The sequence below is a fragment of the Sinocyclocheilus grahami genome, unplaced genomic scaffold (genome assembly GCF_001515645.1).
Source record: "Sinocyclocheilus grahami isolate Dianchi unplaced genomic scaffold, SAMN03320097.WGS_v1.1 scaffold408.1, whole genome shotgun sequence".
Taxonomy (NCBI): Eukaryota; Metazoa; Chordata; class Actinopteri; order Cypriniformes; family Cyprinidae; genus Sinocyclocheilus; species Sinocyclocheilus grahami.
The window spans coordinates 13,523-28,957 of NW_015505587.1; the positions used below are offsets into that span (position 1 = coordinate 13,523).

The following is a 15,435-nucleotide window of genomic DNA, read 5'->3' on the forward strand; positions in this document are numbered from 1 at the left end:
AAAAAGTGTCTTGCATTGCAAAACATGAAGCCTAAATCAGGTTGTCAAAAAGAGCAGACAGAAGGGGAAAGAAAGCTGCAGACAGGGAGACCACTTTTGAGAATTTTTCTTGGAAGGATGGTGAGAGCCTTTGTGAGACAAAAGCCTGACTGAGTAACTTATCCATTTACAGTACCTTAGTGTTGTCAAAAATAACCTACGGTACATTGGTGCCAAAGTAGATGACACTTTGAAAATGTGACTATCTTTCCAGTAGCCACTCACTGCGGAACACAAGATCCAGGGGGCATGGTTGGATCCACATCTATGGGTGGAGAAGCGTAGGTTAGGTATATGTCAGGTGGGAGTACGCCCCCTGGACTTGTGTTTTGCAGTGAGGGCCATCTCGATCTTTCTGCAGTACCAGTTTTACTTGAGATTTTTATTCTACTTTTTTACATTTTTTTTAAGTGATGTGCCATTTACACTAAGTGCAAATAGCTATATGTAGTAGCAGGATATTCTGCGAATTACTTATTGCAAATGGTGTCAATTATCTGCACCGCAGCATTGTAATACATTATAAAACTGTGTGCAATAAATTGTAAATTAATTCAAATTAAATGAATGCCACCTTATTGGGGAAAAAAGCCCTCCCTACACCTAACCCTACCCGATACTTTTTCAACTTTGATTATTTCCTTCAATTTTATAAAAAAAAAAAAATGCTTTTCTGATGTGATTTTGAAAAGGGAGAAATTTGGCCTAAAGGCAGATTCGAACCCGGGTCGATCACGTCAAAAGAAGAATGGCACACACTTTACCATCTACGCCACTGAATGTGATGCTTAATTACTGTCTTTTGTAATGTTGATGGGTGGAGTTAGTGTAAATGGCCTCTGCCAACAAGGCGGGCTATTTGCACTTAGTGTAAATAGACACACCGATGATTTAAAAAGTTTTTCCCCAACTGAAACGGTTGCCCACAGAAAAAAAACTTCCTGCACCTATGTTTGTCGCACGTATCAGTGTCACATGCCTTTTTTTAAAAAAAAATTCACAAAAACGTTACTGAGCAATTGACAAGTAACCGAGTTCAGAGCGGATTTATCGTACTTTGAACTCTGAACCTTGGCGCCGCGAGCTCGTGCAGCACTGTCAGAATACGTGTAGTGCGTGCGTTAGAAAATACAACATTCTGCAGTTTATTTACTAATCGTTTGAGGCCTTTTTGCGATTTCAATCATAATACAGTAGCCTAACCACCAGCATCAGCCACCTCTTCATCTCATCGGAGACATGTGATGCAGCACTAAACAGTCTCTCGCTGTCGATGCTTCGTGCTTGTAATGATTTCTGCGTCTTTCTCTGATAGTTTTAAATACTTTCACACTGCTGACATGTTTGCTGCATTAGTACGTGCCTCTATTTGATCGCGATAGTCAGTCATTATTCGGTACATATTCGGCCGAACACAAAGTTCCTTTTTTTTTTTTTTATAATTTAATTTTTTTGCTATTTTCAGCTGAATTTCGGTTGCTGAACATTCGGTGCATCCCTAGTTATTATGCTACTCTGTGCGGTCATCACCGGTCTAATAAAATGCATAACATTAAAGCATCTTTGGTGTTTTCTACAAAACAAAACCGGAAATCTAGGGGTTATGACGTCATTGGAGGGGACACTATGGACACGGTCCGTGTCACTAGTTAAAATTGCTTATTTCTATGGATTTAAACATTCTTCAAAACAGTTGAGAGAATGTAAGTACACAAGTCAGCAAAATATATATATAACACCGTTCTAGTGGTTTTTGGATATTTTAATTAAAAAAATCTTCCATACTGTGCCTTTTTAACATCTTGCTATGTTAATAGTTTATTTTTGACCCTCTAAAATTAGACAAAATAAAAAAAATAATAGTGAAAAAAAATCCGCCCTGGGTGTTGTGAGGGGCCCAACCCCTTGATTGTGTGACCGGGGCCCAATATTTGGTGCAATGCCCCTGATTCAGTGTTTAACCACAAAGTTTATTTTAGGTTTCAGACATTTAAACATACTATAAATGTGGTTTTTGTTTATGTATTTTCTCGTGCTCTTTCTCTGATAGTTTTAAATACTTTCACACTGCTGACATGTTTGCTGCATTAGTACGTGCCTCTATTTGATCGCGATAATCAGTCATTATTCGGTACATATTCGGCCGAACACAAAGTTCCTTTTTTTTTTTTTTATAATTTAATTTTTTTGCTATTTTCAGCTGAATTTCGGTTGCTGAACATTCGGTGCATCCCTAGTTATTATGCTACTCTGTGCGGTCATCACCGGTCTAATAAAATGCATAACATTAAAGCATCTTTGGTGTTTTCTACAAAACAAAACCGGAAATCTAGGGGTTATGACGTCATTGGAGGGGACACTATGGACACGGTCCGTGTCACTAGTTAAAATTGCTTATTTCTATGGATTTAAACATTCTTCAAAACAGTTGAGAGAATGTAAGTACACAAGTCAGCAAAATATATATATAACACCGTTCTAGTGGTTTTTGGATATTTTAATTAAAAAAATCTTCCATACTGTGCCTTTTTAACATCTTGCTATGTTAATAGTTTATTTTTGACCCTCTAAAATTAGACAAAATAAAAAAAATAATAGTGAAAAAAAATCCGCCCTGGGTGTTGTGAGGGGCCCAACCCCTTGATTGTGTGACCGGGGCCCAATATTTGGTGCAATGCCCCTGATTCAGTGTTTAACCACAAAGTTTATTTTAGGTTTCAGACATTTAAACATACTATAAATGTGGTTTTTGTTTATGTATTTTCTCGTGCTTAATTGAAATGTCTAAGTACACACTGATTTCTATGGAAAGTGGCAGTAGTACTTTAGATCATAGATTATGCTGTATAGATTATTTGTGTGTTTGTATAATTACCATTGTTCATTCCATTTGAAGCTGTCATTTTATGTACTCTTGGGGGGGGGGCCCTGGTCCGTGGCCCTAAGCAGCCGCTTGGTTTGCTTATGCCTTGGGCCGACTATGGAACTTGTCATGGATGTGTGCTATTATGTGTTCCACAGCTGCATGCTCCTTGCAGAAATTTGTCTCAAGATTTGAAGTACCCGACAAGTGCACATTCAAAAAGTATATTTAAAAATTTATTAAATTAAGTGATGAAATAAAAGGACACTTATGTACTCTGTCCATTTGAATAAGTTTAACACTTAAGTATATGGGATGTTTTTTTTATTTTTTTAAAGTACACTTTGAACCGTCAATTTTTAAAAAAGTGTTTTAAGTCAAGTTTTATCTTTTGGGCTTTAAAGTACACTGAAAAATACTAAAGCTCATTTTAAAGTTTTTATTTTTATCAATATGATTTTGAATATACTAGATTGCAAATTCACTAAATCTATTTAAATGCATGCAATTTTTAGTAGTAATTTAAAGTTTTAATTTACCTTAAGTATTTGTCCGTACAATTCAACGGAACACTTAAACCATATTGCAAACGTGGTAGTAATTATGAAGTAACATAAAATGAACTTGAGTAAGTGGGTCAAGTGACTTCAGTTCTACTAATTGCATCTTAACAAATTTAAGCAATAGTACACTTAATTCTAATGTGCGGTCAAGTGTCCAAAAATGTTCAGTTTACATGAGTTCTTTTAAAGTGTATTTCAGTAATTCCAGATATTTTGCCATGCCTCTTGCATTTTGATTATCGTGAAGATTTAAAAGGTAACCCCACTCGTCAAACAGTCGATCCCTTTTTACCAGGAGCATTATATCTACAGGACTTTTTACCTTTGGCCTGTTTCTCAATCTTAACGGACTTCATGCAAATGTTTTGAAGTTGTTGTACCTTCACCATATCAGTACGTCTTATCAGCGCAAAGCAGTATGTACTGTGATCCCATTTCCTTTGGCCTATTGATTTAATAGGTAGCTGAAAGTGTTGCAATGGAGGACTTCTTTCATGAAGTCAGTCCTGCCTCTTATCCCTCTTGTGAGCAGCATTGGTGTTATAGGCACCAAAATAGCTCACATTGACAGCTGGAGGCCAACAGAAGTTCTTTATCACAGTCTGAATGGCAGAGGGCAGGCCTTATGAAGTTCTGTTAAATGGTCCGTGATGCTTTGTTAGTATCATCCAACTCTGGTTCTCAAACCTGTCCTGGAGTACCCCCAGCCCTGCACATTTTGTATGTCCCCCTCATCGATCACCCCTGATTTAACTCATCCGCTCATTAGTGGCAATTGCAAGACCTGAAGTGGGTGTCAGATATAGGGAGACATACAAAATGTGCAGTGCTGGGGGTACTTCGTGGAGAGGTTTGGGAACCACTGAACTGTCCTAAACCGTTCTCCAGGGTTTAGCTTTTGTCTCTAGCAAATATTGAAGGGTTAGAAAGGACATTTTTCTGTATTGGGTAAGATGTAAAGCTTTTAAATCTTGACTCGTAGGTCACAAGTTGGCCCAATCACAAGACTCATGAGGACAGAATGGTTTTGTGATTATTCAGAAATGGGGCTTGTGCGTCATCTAGTGGATTTGATGCTGAAACCTGCGGTGTTTGTAAATTATGGCCACTGAATGTGCTGTAAATTATGGATTTTTTTTTTTCTTAATTCTGGTTTTATTAAAAGCCCTTCGCTCATTATGGAGTTATGCAAACTAAGTCAAGTTTGGATGTTAATGATTTGTGCCCACCAAAGTTGCGTTTTAAAGTTGTAGTGTAAAATTACTCTTCATAACTTGTCTTAATGGGTTTCAAAGTGAATTTTTACTCCTGTGTTGAGTCATTACTCCAGCCTTCAATGTCACATGATCCTTCAGAAATCTGCTTCACCATTGTGCTGCTTAATATTTGTGGCCTTTAATGTTTTTTTTTTTTTTTACAGATTTGGCCGCATTGGGCGTCTGGTGACCCGTGCTGCCTTCCAGTCCAAGAAGGTAGAGATTGTGGCCATCAATGATCCCTTCATTGACCTCAGTTACATGGCAAGTTCCTAATTTTGGTTTCCATTTGAGTGATGGAAGGCTCAATTTCCTGAACTTTTTATGCAACAGTTTCTTTCTCTACTTTTTTTCATTCAAAATCTGATTTTTCCCGTTGTCTTTTCACAGGTTTACATGTTCAAGTATGACTCCACCCATGGAAAGTACAAGGGTGAGGTTAAGGCTGAAGGCGGCAAGTTGGTCATTGATGGTCACGCTATCACCGTCTTCAGCGAGTGAGTGCTTTCCATACAAACATTGTGTTGTATTCAGTGCTGCGCATTGAAATGTGCTCTGATCTCCCCATTTGTATTCTCACAGGAGGGATCCAGCCAATATTAAATGGGGTGATGCAGGTGCTGATTATGTTGTGGAGTCTACTGGTGTCTTCACCACCATTGAGAAGGCTTCTGTATGTAGTCGTAGTCATTACCTTAGACATAAACGCTACTGTTTATTTCTTGTTTGAACCTTTGCTTTTCTCTCCTACTAGGCTCACCTTAAGGGTGGTGCCAAGAGAGTCATCATCTCTGCACCCAGTGCAGATGCCCCTATGTTTGTCATGGGTGTCAACCACGAGAAATATGATAATTCTCTTAAAGTTGTCAGGTAAGGATATACATTTGTGGGGGGGGATATTTTTTTTCTTTTTTTTTTTTCAGAAGGAATGGCTATTTAAAATTTGTGAAATTAAATTTCTAAATTTTAGGTTTAAAGCCAAGCTAATATTTTAGTTTAAACTTTTTTTTTTTTATTTATTTTTTTTATTAATTCCAATCAGAATTATTGATTTGAAGTTTAAATCTTAAGTTCAGTTTTTCAACAATTTTAATTTTGCATATACAACACTACAAATTACATTTGCAGTACATATACTTTCAACTTATAAAATTTAAAATTCAACTTCATTTTACATGTAAATGACTCTCTATATGTTAAATTTTTTTTTTTTTGGGGGGGGGGGGGGAAAGCAAACAGTTGAACTCCAGCATGTTAAATCCTAACATTTGTCACTTCTCTTCAATAAAATAATTTCATTAAGATGGTTCCCTTTTTGTGACCGATTCCACCTGTCTGTTTACTAGCAATGCCTCCTGCACCACCAACTGCTTGGCTCCCTTGGCCAAGGTCATCAATGATAACTTTGTCATCATTGAAGGTCTTATGGTAAGTGGAAAAGCCTTTTGACCCAAAGTGATTGAAACCTGACATGATGCGTCAGTTTATTGTTCCACTTCTCCTTGTCAAGCTCTACACTTGATTCTTATTGAAATGCATCAGTTGATACCGATAGAGATGCACGTAAAGCTTTGCTTTTTTATAATCTTTCTCCAAACGTTAACTGTCTCCCTCTTCCCCACTTTCAGAGCACTGTTCATGCTATCACAGCCACACAGAAGACCGTGGATGGGCCCTCAGGGAAACTGTGGAGGGATGGCCGCGGTGCCAGTCAGAATATTATCCCAGCCTCCACTGGGGCTGCCAAGGCTGTGGGCAAAGTCATTCCTGAGCTCAATGGGTCCGTAACACGCTTTGCAATTCAACAAGTGTGCTCTTTAAACATCTTTTTATTCATTTCCCAAACTTGTTTTAAATTCCACTTCCATGAAAGTGCTCAGCATGCCATTTTAAAGGTCAGAGTTGATTTGAACTGCAGCCTATAGAAGTGTTTTCAGGATGCACGGTGATATTTACTCAAAAGTGGAATGTTCTGCTTGGGGGAACTTAAGAATTTGTTTCGTTTTTGCTTCCTCTTTCTGCCATCTAAACATACTGATGCTTGTTGGTTCTCGTTTCAGCAAGCTTACTGGTATGGCCTTCCGTGTCCCCACCCCCAATGTGTCTGTGGTGGATCTGACTGTCCGTCTTGAGAAACCTGTGAGTTTATTTCCAGGCCTGCATAATTAAAGTGGCTTCAGTTGAATGAATGCTTTGATTTTTCTTACGACAGGATTGGTTCATTCTGTTTACCTCTGGATGCAACACCATATAAATGACTCGACTTGCCTTTTGGCTTTTCATGTCCCTATTCTGTTAACTGCAGGCCAGTTATGATGAGATCAAGAAAGTGGTCAAGGCTGCAGCTGATGGACCCCTGAAAGGCATTCTGGGGTACACCGAGGACCAGGTATGCACATTCAGTTATGTCAGTGTTGTGACCAGTGTTTTTCAGCAAATTGTTTTATAACTGTCTGCCGTGTGCAGGTGGTATCCACTGACTTCAACGGGGATGTGCGTTCATCTATCTTTGATGCTGGTGCTGGCATTGCCCTCAACAATCACTTTGTCAAGCTGGTCACATGGTAAGATGCTACCTAAAATTGTACATCAGAGTCTGGTATTACTCCAGTATCTACATCTGAATAAAAAAAATAATAAAAATACAGCGTGTAATATTCGCAAAATGATTCGTTAGTTCACTGCAGACTTTCCCCTCACTAATGTTTGTATAGATTATGGGCCTATATTATATGACTCTCTGAAATGCTTGATTTGAGTTCAGTCGCAACATTCCAAGGTCTGTTCTTTCCTGATAATGACCATCAGTAGCAATGCAGCGTAAGCCACCGCTCACGTCTTGTCTCATACTGCAGACTCCTTTTATACAAATGCAGGCACTTTGTGTTTATTTTTGCAATAACCAGCTAGATGTATATCTGTTATCTATTATAGATCAGTGTTTTTGCAAATCAACATGCTCTTTCCAATGTCGCAACTCCTGTATCATCTAGACTTTGGAGCTTCCCACTGAAGGGCACAAACTCTGGTTTTGTACACTCTTTGCTTATGTAGTTTTTGAATGGCACTAATTAATTCTCTTCCTTCCCATAGGTATGACAATGAGTTTGGTTACAGCAACCGTGTATGTGACCTGATGGCCCACATGGCCTCCAAAGAGTAAATGTGTCCCCCTTTTTTTTTGTGGTTTGATGCATGACCCACCGTTCTCCCATCTGGTTGGATGTTTGCACCACTTGCCTGGAAGGAAATTACATGCTTGATTTGAAGACCAATGTTATTTTTATATGAAAATACTCTGTTCTGTTTTGTGAGGTTTAAAATTGATGTTGACTTCAAAAGCTTTTCTGTCTGTTAACAACCTGTGACATAATAAAGTCCTCTGTTTGTGAGAAATGGGAAGTATGTTGTCTTTGTTTTATCTAGATCTGGTGACCTATTTGTGTCGGCACTTTCTAAAATTGGGAATATGAGCTTTTAAAGCAAACCAGTGTTTTGATTGGTTTCCTTGGTAACTTATGGCCAATTGTCTAGGCGCCCCAATTAACATGCTTGTCAAGTCACATTTATAGTGTAGGGTTATAGTTGGTTGACTATAACCAAATATAAAATGTATACACTTAAGTATGTAATGCATGGTTTAAGTGCATATTTTCTATATATAATAGATCAGTGGCTCCCACTGAATTTCAACAAGTGCACTTCGTGTGAAACCATGCGTTTTTTTTTGGTGTAAGCTTGCCTAAATAAATGTTCATGTGTTTCTACAGTCGCTGCTGTGTTTTAAGGAGAAAATCATTTGATGGTTTACTCCTAGAGGAATTCAAACCAGAAATGGGGAAGTCTACTCCACAGCTGTAGTAATAATGGCACTGAGGAACAACATCGGAATTGGGTTTTTTTTTTTTTCTCCGGCTGATGAATGATAAATGACCACCAATCAGAATCCACCTGACTCAAAGAAATTTATGAATGCATAGTGTGAAACATGAAAATAAACTGGATTCCGTTAACCCATATTTAAGTGTGAAAAGCCTAAATGAGTCGTCTACAGTTTTTCTCAATTGCTAACACTATAATTGATTCATTTGACTAAATTTTTCAAACAATTCATTCAGTTGTTAAAACGGACCCTTCTCAACCAACACATTTCACTGGTTTTCACACATGTACCAATTTGTTCAATTATTATTTTTTTTTTTGCAAAACCGTACACCAATGCATGGGTTTAACCATGTTCTCATTCAGAAAGACAAGTGCACCATATCATTTCCTCAAGCATCACAAACTCAAATAGCACACATTCTCCCATGTGTAAACATTAAGTAGCAAAACTGATGACACACCAGTCAGAATCTCAGGATAATAAAAACAGGAGCACAGGTGATTGTGCTTTTGAAAATTAACCCTATTGCTGGGAGACAAAGAGGAAGATGAGAACTAAGAGCAGGGGAAAAGAAAAATGAAGGGATGGGGTCAAATGACACTTGTTCCTGATGAAATACAAAGCACTATAGTTGACTGTTCAGTACAATTACAGTACTTCTAGCAGCACTTTACATGAGAACTTTCACTATTCTATCTACAGAAAATTCTGTAGCATGTTGTACACTGAACCGCTGAATTGATTTGTAGCCAAGTACTTCTAACATGTACTGTATTTTTGCAGAAGTTACAGGTACAGTTACAGAGATGACTGTCTAGAGGAGGCAGAGAAAGTCTTGTCAGAAGACTAAGAAACTGCTCTAGTATGGCAAATAAGATAATTACCAATACTATAATGCAATTTGGCAGAAGATGATTGATTGATTGACTGACAGTATACTGTATTGTGTGTTCATATTCAATTCTTTGAGCTGAACTTTTCCTTTCTAGTGCTTTTTCATCTTATGTAGAATCTCTTCGCAATGGTGTAATAAAAGCAAACTTTTCTTTGAGCTTATTTCATTTTATTGCATCTGCACCCGTCTATTTATGTTCTATTCTGTAATTAGACACTGCCTTGCAAAATGATTCCTGATTCCCAAAAGGAGGTTTCTGTAAAAGTGTTTTGAATTGATCTCACTGCAGTGTTCATTAGGCAGTGAAGTAGTCTGTGTATTTGCCAGGTTTGTGTGTCATCTGAGGCCAAAGATTGATTCTGACAAAAGAGAATGTTTTTGACAAAAATATTTGACCTGGATGTTTGTACAAGTGTGTAGTAGTTTTGAGATTGTATATTGTTGTGAGAAAATGGTGAATTGTTTCATGAATTGTGTGTTAGCAATTGAGAAAAACGGTAAATTCCACTACTCTAGTGAGAGTTAGTTGACGTGCAGTTGCAAAGTTACTTATAGTTGGTAGAATGTCTAAAGTGGACTATCAAAATAAAGTGCAACCAAGTATGATTAGGTTACCAGGAAAGTCTCTTAGACCTGGTCTGCTGGTAATGGTTATAAAAATTTCGAAGACACATTAATTTTTAATTAAATGCATTTTGCATTAAATGCATTTAAAACTCTTTGACACACTCTTTTAGTTCAATACTCAGTCCATTTGTGGATCGGGGGAAGTTGCACCCTGACATAGACATGCCATTATTTCACCTTGGGCCTTTATGAAATATGTCTATCAATGTTATTGATGTGCGAGTCAGAGGACCAGTGGATATATTTCAACATTAATGCACTGCATTAGCAAGGCGCAGATTTACCAATGATGAGCATGGAGACTTTATTGCTCTAAAGTTCATAACATTATTATCCATGCATCTTTCATATTAAAGTTGACATTTTCTAAAATAATGCGGTCTTAAAATGTTGTTTATGATGTTAGGCTCCAAACTATCATCTTATAACAAAGCAAAGTTTTAGTTTGCCGACTGTGGGATTTATGGCAAAGCTTGTTCTTGTGCATTTACTCTTTGTGTATTTATGCATGCACTTGCTGTTCAATTCTGTTGATAAGAATGAGGACGGAGGATTAAGAGACTTTATTGTTTAGTTCAGATGGCTGTTATCCGTGTACATTTACTCTTCAGTATGCAACGCCGACCCCCACCTCTCTCTCACCCACATTCACAGATTATGTCACTGTGCTTTATCAATCTTATAGCACCAACAACTGCGGTGTCTGTCGTATAATGTTTGTTCATCTCACTAAAACATCATGTATGGCCACTGTTCTAAAAACCAATTTCCGACTGTCTTCTATTCACACAGATGAAGTGTTAGGAGTGTAAAAACGGGATGAGAGGAAGGGTAGAGGTGTGCATAAAGAGGGAGGAGGGTGTTCAAAAGGATGGGAGGGTTAGTGCGCATGAATCCTGATGGTCCTCTGGCACACTGACCACAGTGGAATTGATTCACTCCTCCCGTATAAACAGAGAGCAACAGGAACAAAAGAGGCTTAAGTCTGAAAAGCAAGCATTTCACTTTCAGATTAGAAGACAGTGGCAGACTGAAAAAGACGGAGAGATAAACACGACAGAGGAAGGGGAATAAAAAACTTTTTGTTTTTTTGCTCAGATGTGCCTCTATTTGTGGCAACATTTCATTCGACACTGATTTAAAGCTGAATTGTGGGTTAGTGAAATGAGTAATGACACATCACACTTGAACAAATTTGTTATATTTTTTATTAAACAATACTTAATACTTATGCAGCTGTGTTTTTCTAACATATGCTGGGTTTTCTGGGTACAGCAGCATCATTATGTCTTGGTCTTTTTCTTTTACTTTCTGTCTGTCTCTCTGTTATAGTTAATGTCTAAGAGAGTGAATGGCTCGTGGATGGGGTCTATCTCTGTCTCGTCCTCCATCCCTCATGCCTTCCACTCACAGCTCTCTTCATCTGCTGACCTCAGCATAGCCATCTTACTCATCATCCCAGGTCAGTTATTATTACTTTATTAAATTATTTTTGTTCAATATATATTGGAGTTCAGTGGGGTCCAAAATTAAAAAGACCACTATTGAGAATGCTTCTAATTAAGAGATGCTTCAGAAAATGGTAAAACTCGACATATCATCTTATCCACAACCTATGCAATCTAAAGACACTTGTCCATTACAATCAATACACTTGTTTGCACAACAAATACAACTGCCATTACAGAGTCATTTAAAAATGGCAGTGCAGCAAGAGGTGCTCGTATGCGTTGGTGTGTTTGACTAAATCAATATTTTTTTAGCTCCTTGCAAAAAAAAGAAAAAGAAAAAATAAATAATGTAAAATAAAATGAATTCTTGGACATAGAGCATAAATTGCACCGCTAAAAAAACATTGGTTCATTGGTTGACTGACCTTGCTATTAAATTACTTGTATTGCCATTTTTAATGGAACAATACATGTAATTTTACAGTAAGGGTTATAATAGATATGTATATATAAATATATTAAAACTCTTTCTGTAAAAAAGTACACATAATGTCCCATTAAAAATTACAACACATCTAAGTTTTTAAAAGTCAAAAAAGAAATACTGTGTAATTTATGGTGAAATATATATTGTGATCAACTAAACTAAAAAATTATAAACAATCAGTCAATACTTTTTAGCTCACTTACAATATTTTTAAGCTCACTGCAAAGAATGCTAGGAAAGAAAGTTATCATACTATTTAAAATATATGTTTTACTTTTAAAAACAATCTGCAAAAATTACATGCATTGTCCTGAATTTTTTATATAAAATTTTTACATTTAATTTAATTTATAGTGAGATATATATTACAATATTTAATGTAACATTTTGGTTGTGTAAGATGACGCTTGGTACTATGATCTATATTTCTCTCTGTCTGTCGCAGGTGTGGTGTCGATGGTCGGGAATGGGCTGGTCTTGTTGGTTTACGGTCAGAGGAGAAAGAAGCTCAGAGCGCACGAGCTGATGACCATCAATCTGGCCGTTTGTGATTTTGGCTACAGTCTGCTGGGGGCGCCATGTATCATCACCTCAAGGTACCACCATTGCACTGACTGCTACTAAGCCAGTTTATGATTGGAGAAATTCATTGCATTATTTCCATAATTACAATTTGCCTCCCTTCTTAAAAGAATAGTATATCAATGCACAAGATCAGAGATTATGATTGTCATTTACAGTGCACAACATAGATTTCTAATTTTGATGGACTGCATTCTTTCTCTCAGCTAACAGAATGGGACAATCAATATAATAATACCCGGCTAGTACGTTTCAGGAGCTATCAAGTAGTTTTAGATGTTTACAAATGTACTTGGTCCTTTGTCTCAGGTCAGTGGATTGAGAGAAAACATGCCTCTCTGTCTGTGGCTCTGGTGTGGAGCTATACATTATTCTGGGCCTCACTTCCTGTGTTTGGCTTTGGTAGTTACGGACCGGAACCATTTGGAACCAGCTGCACCATAAACTGGTAATGCACCATAACCATTAGTAACACTTGTAAATGAGTCGCTATCCTTTTCCCCAAAGATTAGTTGGTGTTTTCAGAGTGCATTCTCAAGGGACACATATATAGCGTTCACTTTCAAGCAGCTGAGTGTTACTTTACCCACAAACCACTGGAACATCCACCCATCACAGAAAATATGTGTTGATGTGTTCATGCATTGTTTCCTGTGGCCACAGGTGGAGAATGAAGTCTTCACTTAATGATAGAGTCTATATTTACCTGATCCTGTCACTTTGCTTTGGACTTCCCACGTTCACTATCATCACTTCATACCTCGCTATCCTCATCAAGGTGAGAAACAGAGAGATTATCACTATTAATAATGGTTCTGAAACTCTTGAACCTAAGACATCATTTTGATTTATTCTGAGGATGATGGTAGTGATCATTTGTAATTTGATTGTTTAATCCTAATGTTGACTGAAGAACTATTTAAGGTGAATTGAAGTGTTGCTACACTGTTGTGTGATTTCAGGTGTATTGGTCCGGACGGATATTGACTTCAATCCCTTTATCCAGTGTCACTCACAACAGCAAAGATCTCCGGCTGACAAAGGTACCAGCTCTGATTGATCACCCATCATACCTTTGTAAAGGACCCAATTCTCAGACACAATGACTTTTAACATGGGATATCTTAGGGTGTTTTCACACTTGGTCCTTTTAAGGGGTCTGAGCATCGTTCGCTGGATTTGTGGCCAATATGTGAATACTCCAATTGGTCTCAGACCCTTTTAACATGAATCAATGTAAAAAAAACAATTAAGTAAATATGGACAAAAACAAAAATTGAAAATACACATTAAAAATGAATAAAATAATCAGAATAAGACAATGGCTGCTCTGCTGTTACCTCCACACAACTATTCATTTTTTTTTTCCTTTTTATGATTCACAAATAACTTCTTTTTTCCTTTTTGTTTCGTTGCAGATAGCAGCAGTGGTGTGTTCCTCATTTCTGATTGCCTGGACTCCCTATGCGATCGTTTCGCTCTACTCCGCTCTGACTGCTAGAGAGGAGCACACTGGAGAAGACGGAGGAACCGCTCTCACGGGTGGAATGTCAGCAGCGGGGGTCGGCCATGGCGGAGGGTTGTCTGACGTCTTTGGTTTTCCCTTCCTCATTAACTGGACCTCTTCAGAACACTTCGGGGATGCTTTTGGCTCCTGGAGGAATATGACTTCTACCTGGAGGAATATGACGTCAGATCCTTCCCATCATTCAGTAGGGCATCATGGATCAAGTTCAACTGTGGGTTCTGCACATGGAGGAATGAATGGACATCAGTCACATCTTGTGTCCATCCTGAAGCCAGAGGTCTCACTCATCCCAGCTATTTTTGCCAAGTCACACTGCATGATAAACCCTTTTATCTACCAGATCATGAACCGTGACTTCAGGGAGGACGTCTATGATCTCCTGTGCTTGAGAGGAAAAGATGGAGAGAGGAGGAGAACAAGGAGCACCGACGGCAGTGATTCTGATGGTCAGGATCTATCTATCTGTCTGTCTGTCTGTGTCTATCCCAGAGTTTAGCTCCAACCATAATTAAACACACCTGAACCAGAGAATCTTGGTCTTATTAGGCATACTAGAAACTTCCGGGCACCGAGTTTGTTGACCCCTGGTCTATACTTATCTATTTTCGTTCATTTTATTTCTCTGTCTACATTTCTTCACATTTCTGTTTCTGTCCTTTTATTTTCCACACATCCAGGATATCGTGGAAGCGTCACGCTCTCTTATATTCACAGCTGGAGAAGAAGCACACCTACCAGTCAGTCGTCTGGGGACCGTGTGAAAAAAGATTCCTCACGGAAGAGTAGAGGTCAGAGAGGGTCCTGTCAGGACAGTGCAGCAGTCGGGTGGGCAACCTTGGATACTACAACCTTAGATACGCAGACCAACTTAGAAAGAGAGAGAGGGAAGGAGGTGGAAAGAGAGCTGAAAAAAGAATTTAGAGAACCCACCTCTAACAGCTCGTTGACAGGTGAGGAGTGACAGCATCAGCAAAGTTCATAATGCAGTTAGTTAGCTCAAAATATCTGTTGTTTTAGTTAATAAGCAGTGTTTCTTTGTTTCTATTAGTGTCATCCAGTGTGTGATTTTACACACTATTTTGCACCTATCAAGTCTCACACTGGTACTTTGACACGGGGCTTTTGTTTTCATATTGATTTTGTCCTTTGTGTGTTTGACTTGATCCTGTGTATTTATTTATTTATTAATCTCTTGTGCATCTAAACAATTTATTGATCTACTTATTGTATTTCCGAGTGCACTATATCCAGTCCAAAG

The 15,435-nt window shown here is 38.0% G+C and overlaps 2 protein-coding genes across 2 annotated transcripts; both read left to right on the forward strand.

Moving 5' to 3' along the window:
- The first annotated feature begins 4,878 nt into the window (after positions 1-4,878).
- Positions 4,879-8,113, forward strand: LOC107550818 (glyceraldehyde-3-phosphate dehydrogenase). The gene is made up of 10 exons (XM_016232196.1): positions 4,879-4,985; positions 5,112-5,218; positions 5,304-5,394; positions 5,476-5,591; positions 6,068-6,149; positions 6,350-6,501; positions 6,782-6,860; positions 7,027-7,110; positions 7,188-7,285; positions 7,815-8,113. The coding sequence occupies exons 1-10, from the start codon at positions 4,983-4,985 to the stop codon at positions 7,882-7,884; spliced, it is 882 nt and encodes a 293-aa protein (XP_016087682.1). The 5' UTR covers positions 4,879-4,982; the 3' UTR covers positions 7,885-8,113.
- A 4,677-nt stretch (positions 8,114-12,790) lies between these two features.
- On the forward strand, positions 12,791-15,298 carry LOC107550785 (uncharacterized). Its single transcript, XM_016232165.1, has 6 exons — positions 12,791-12,806; positions 12,959-13,097; positions 13,313-13,427; positions 13,612-13,692; positions 14,068-14,623; positions 14,855-15,298. The coding sequence occupies exons 1-6, from the start codon at positions 12,791-12,793 to the stop codon at positions 15,136-15,138; spliced, it is 1,191 nt and encodes a 396-aa protein (XP_016087651.1). The 3' UTR covers positions 15,139-15,298.
- Positions 15,299-15,435: the final 137 nt, after the last annotated feature.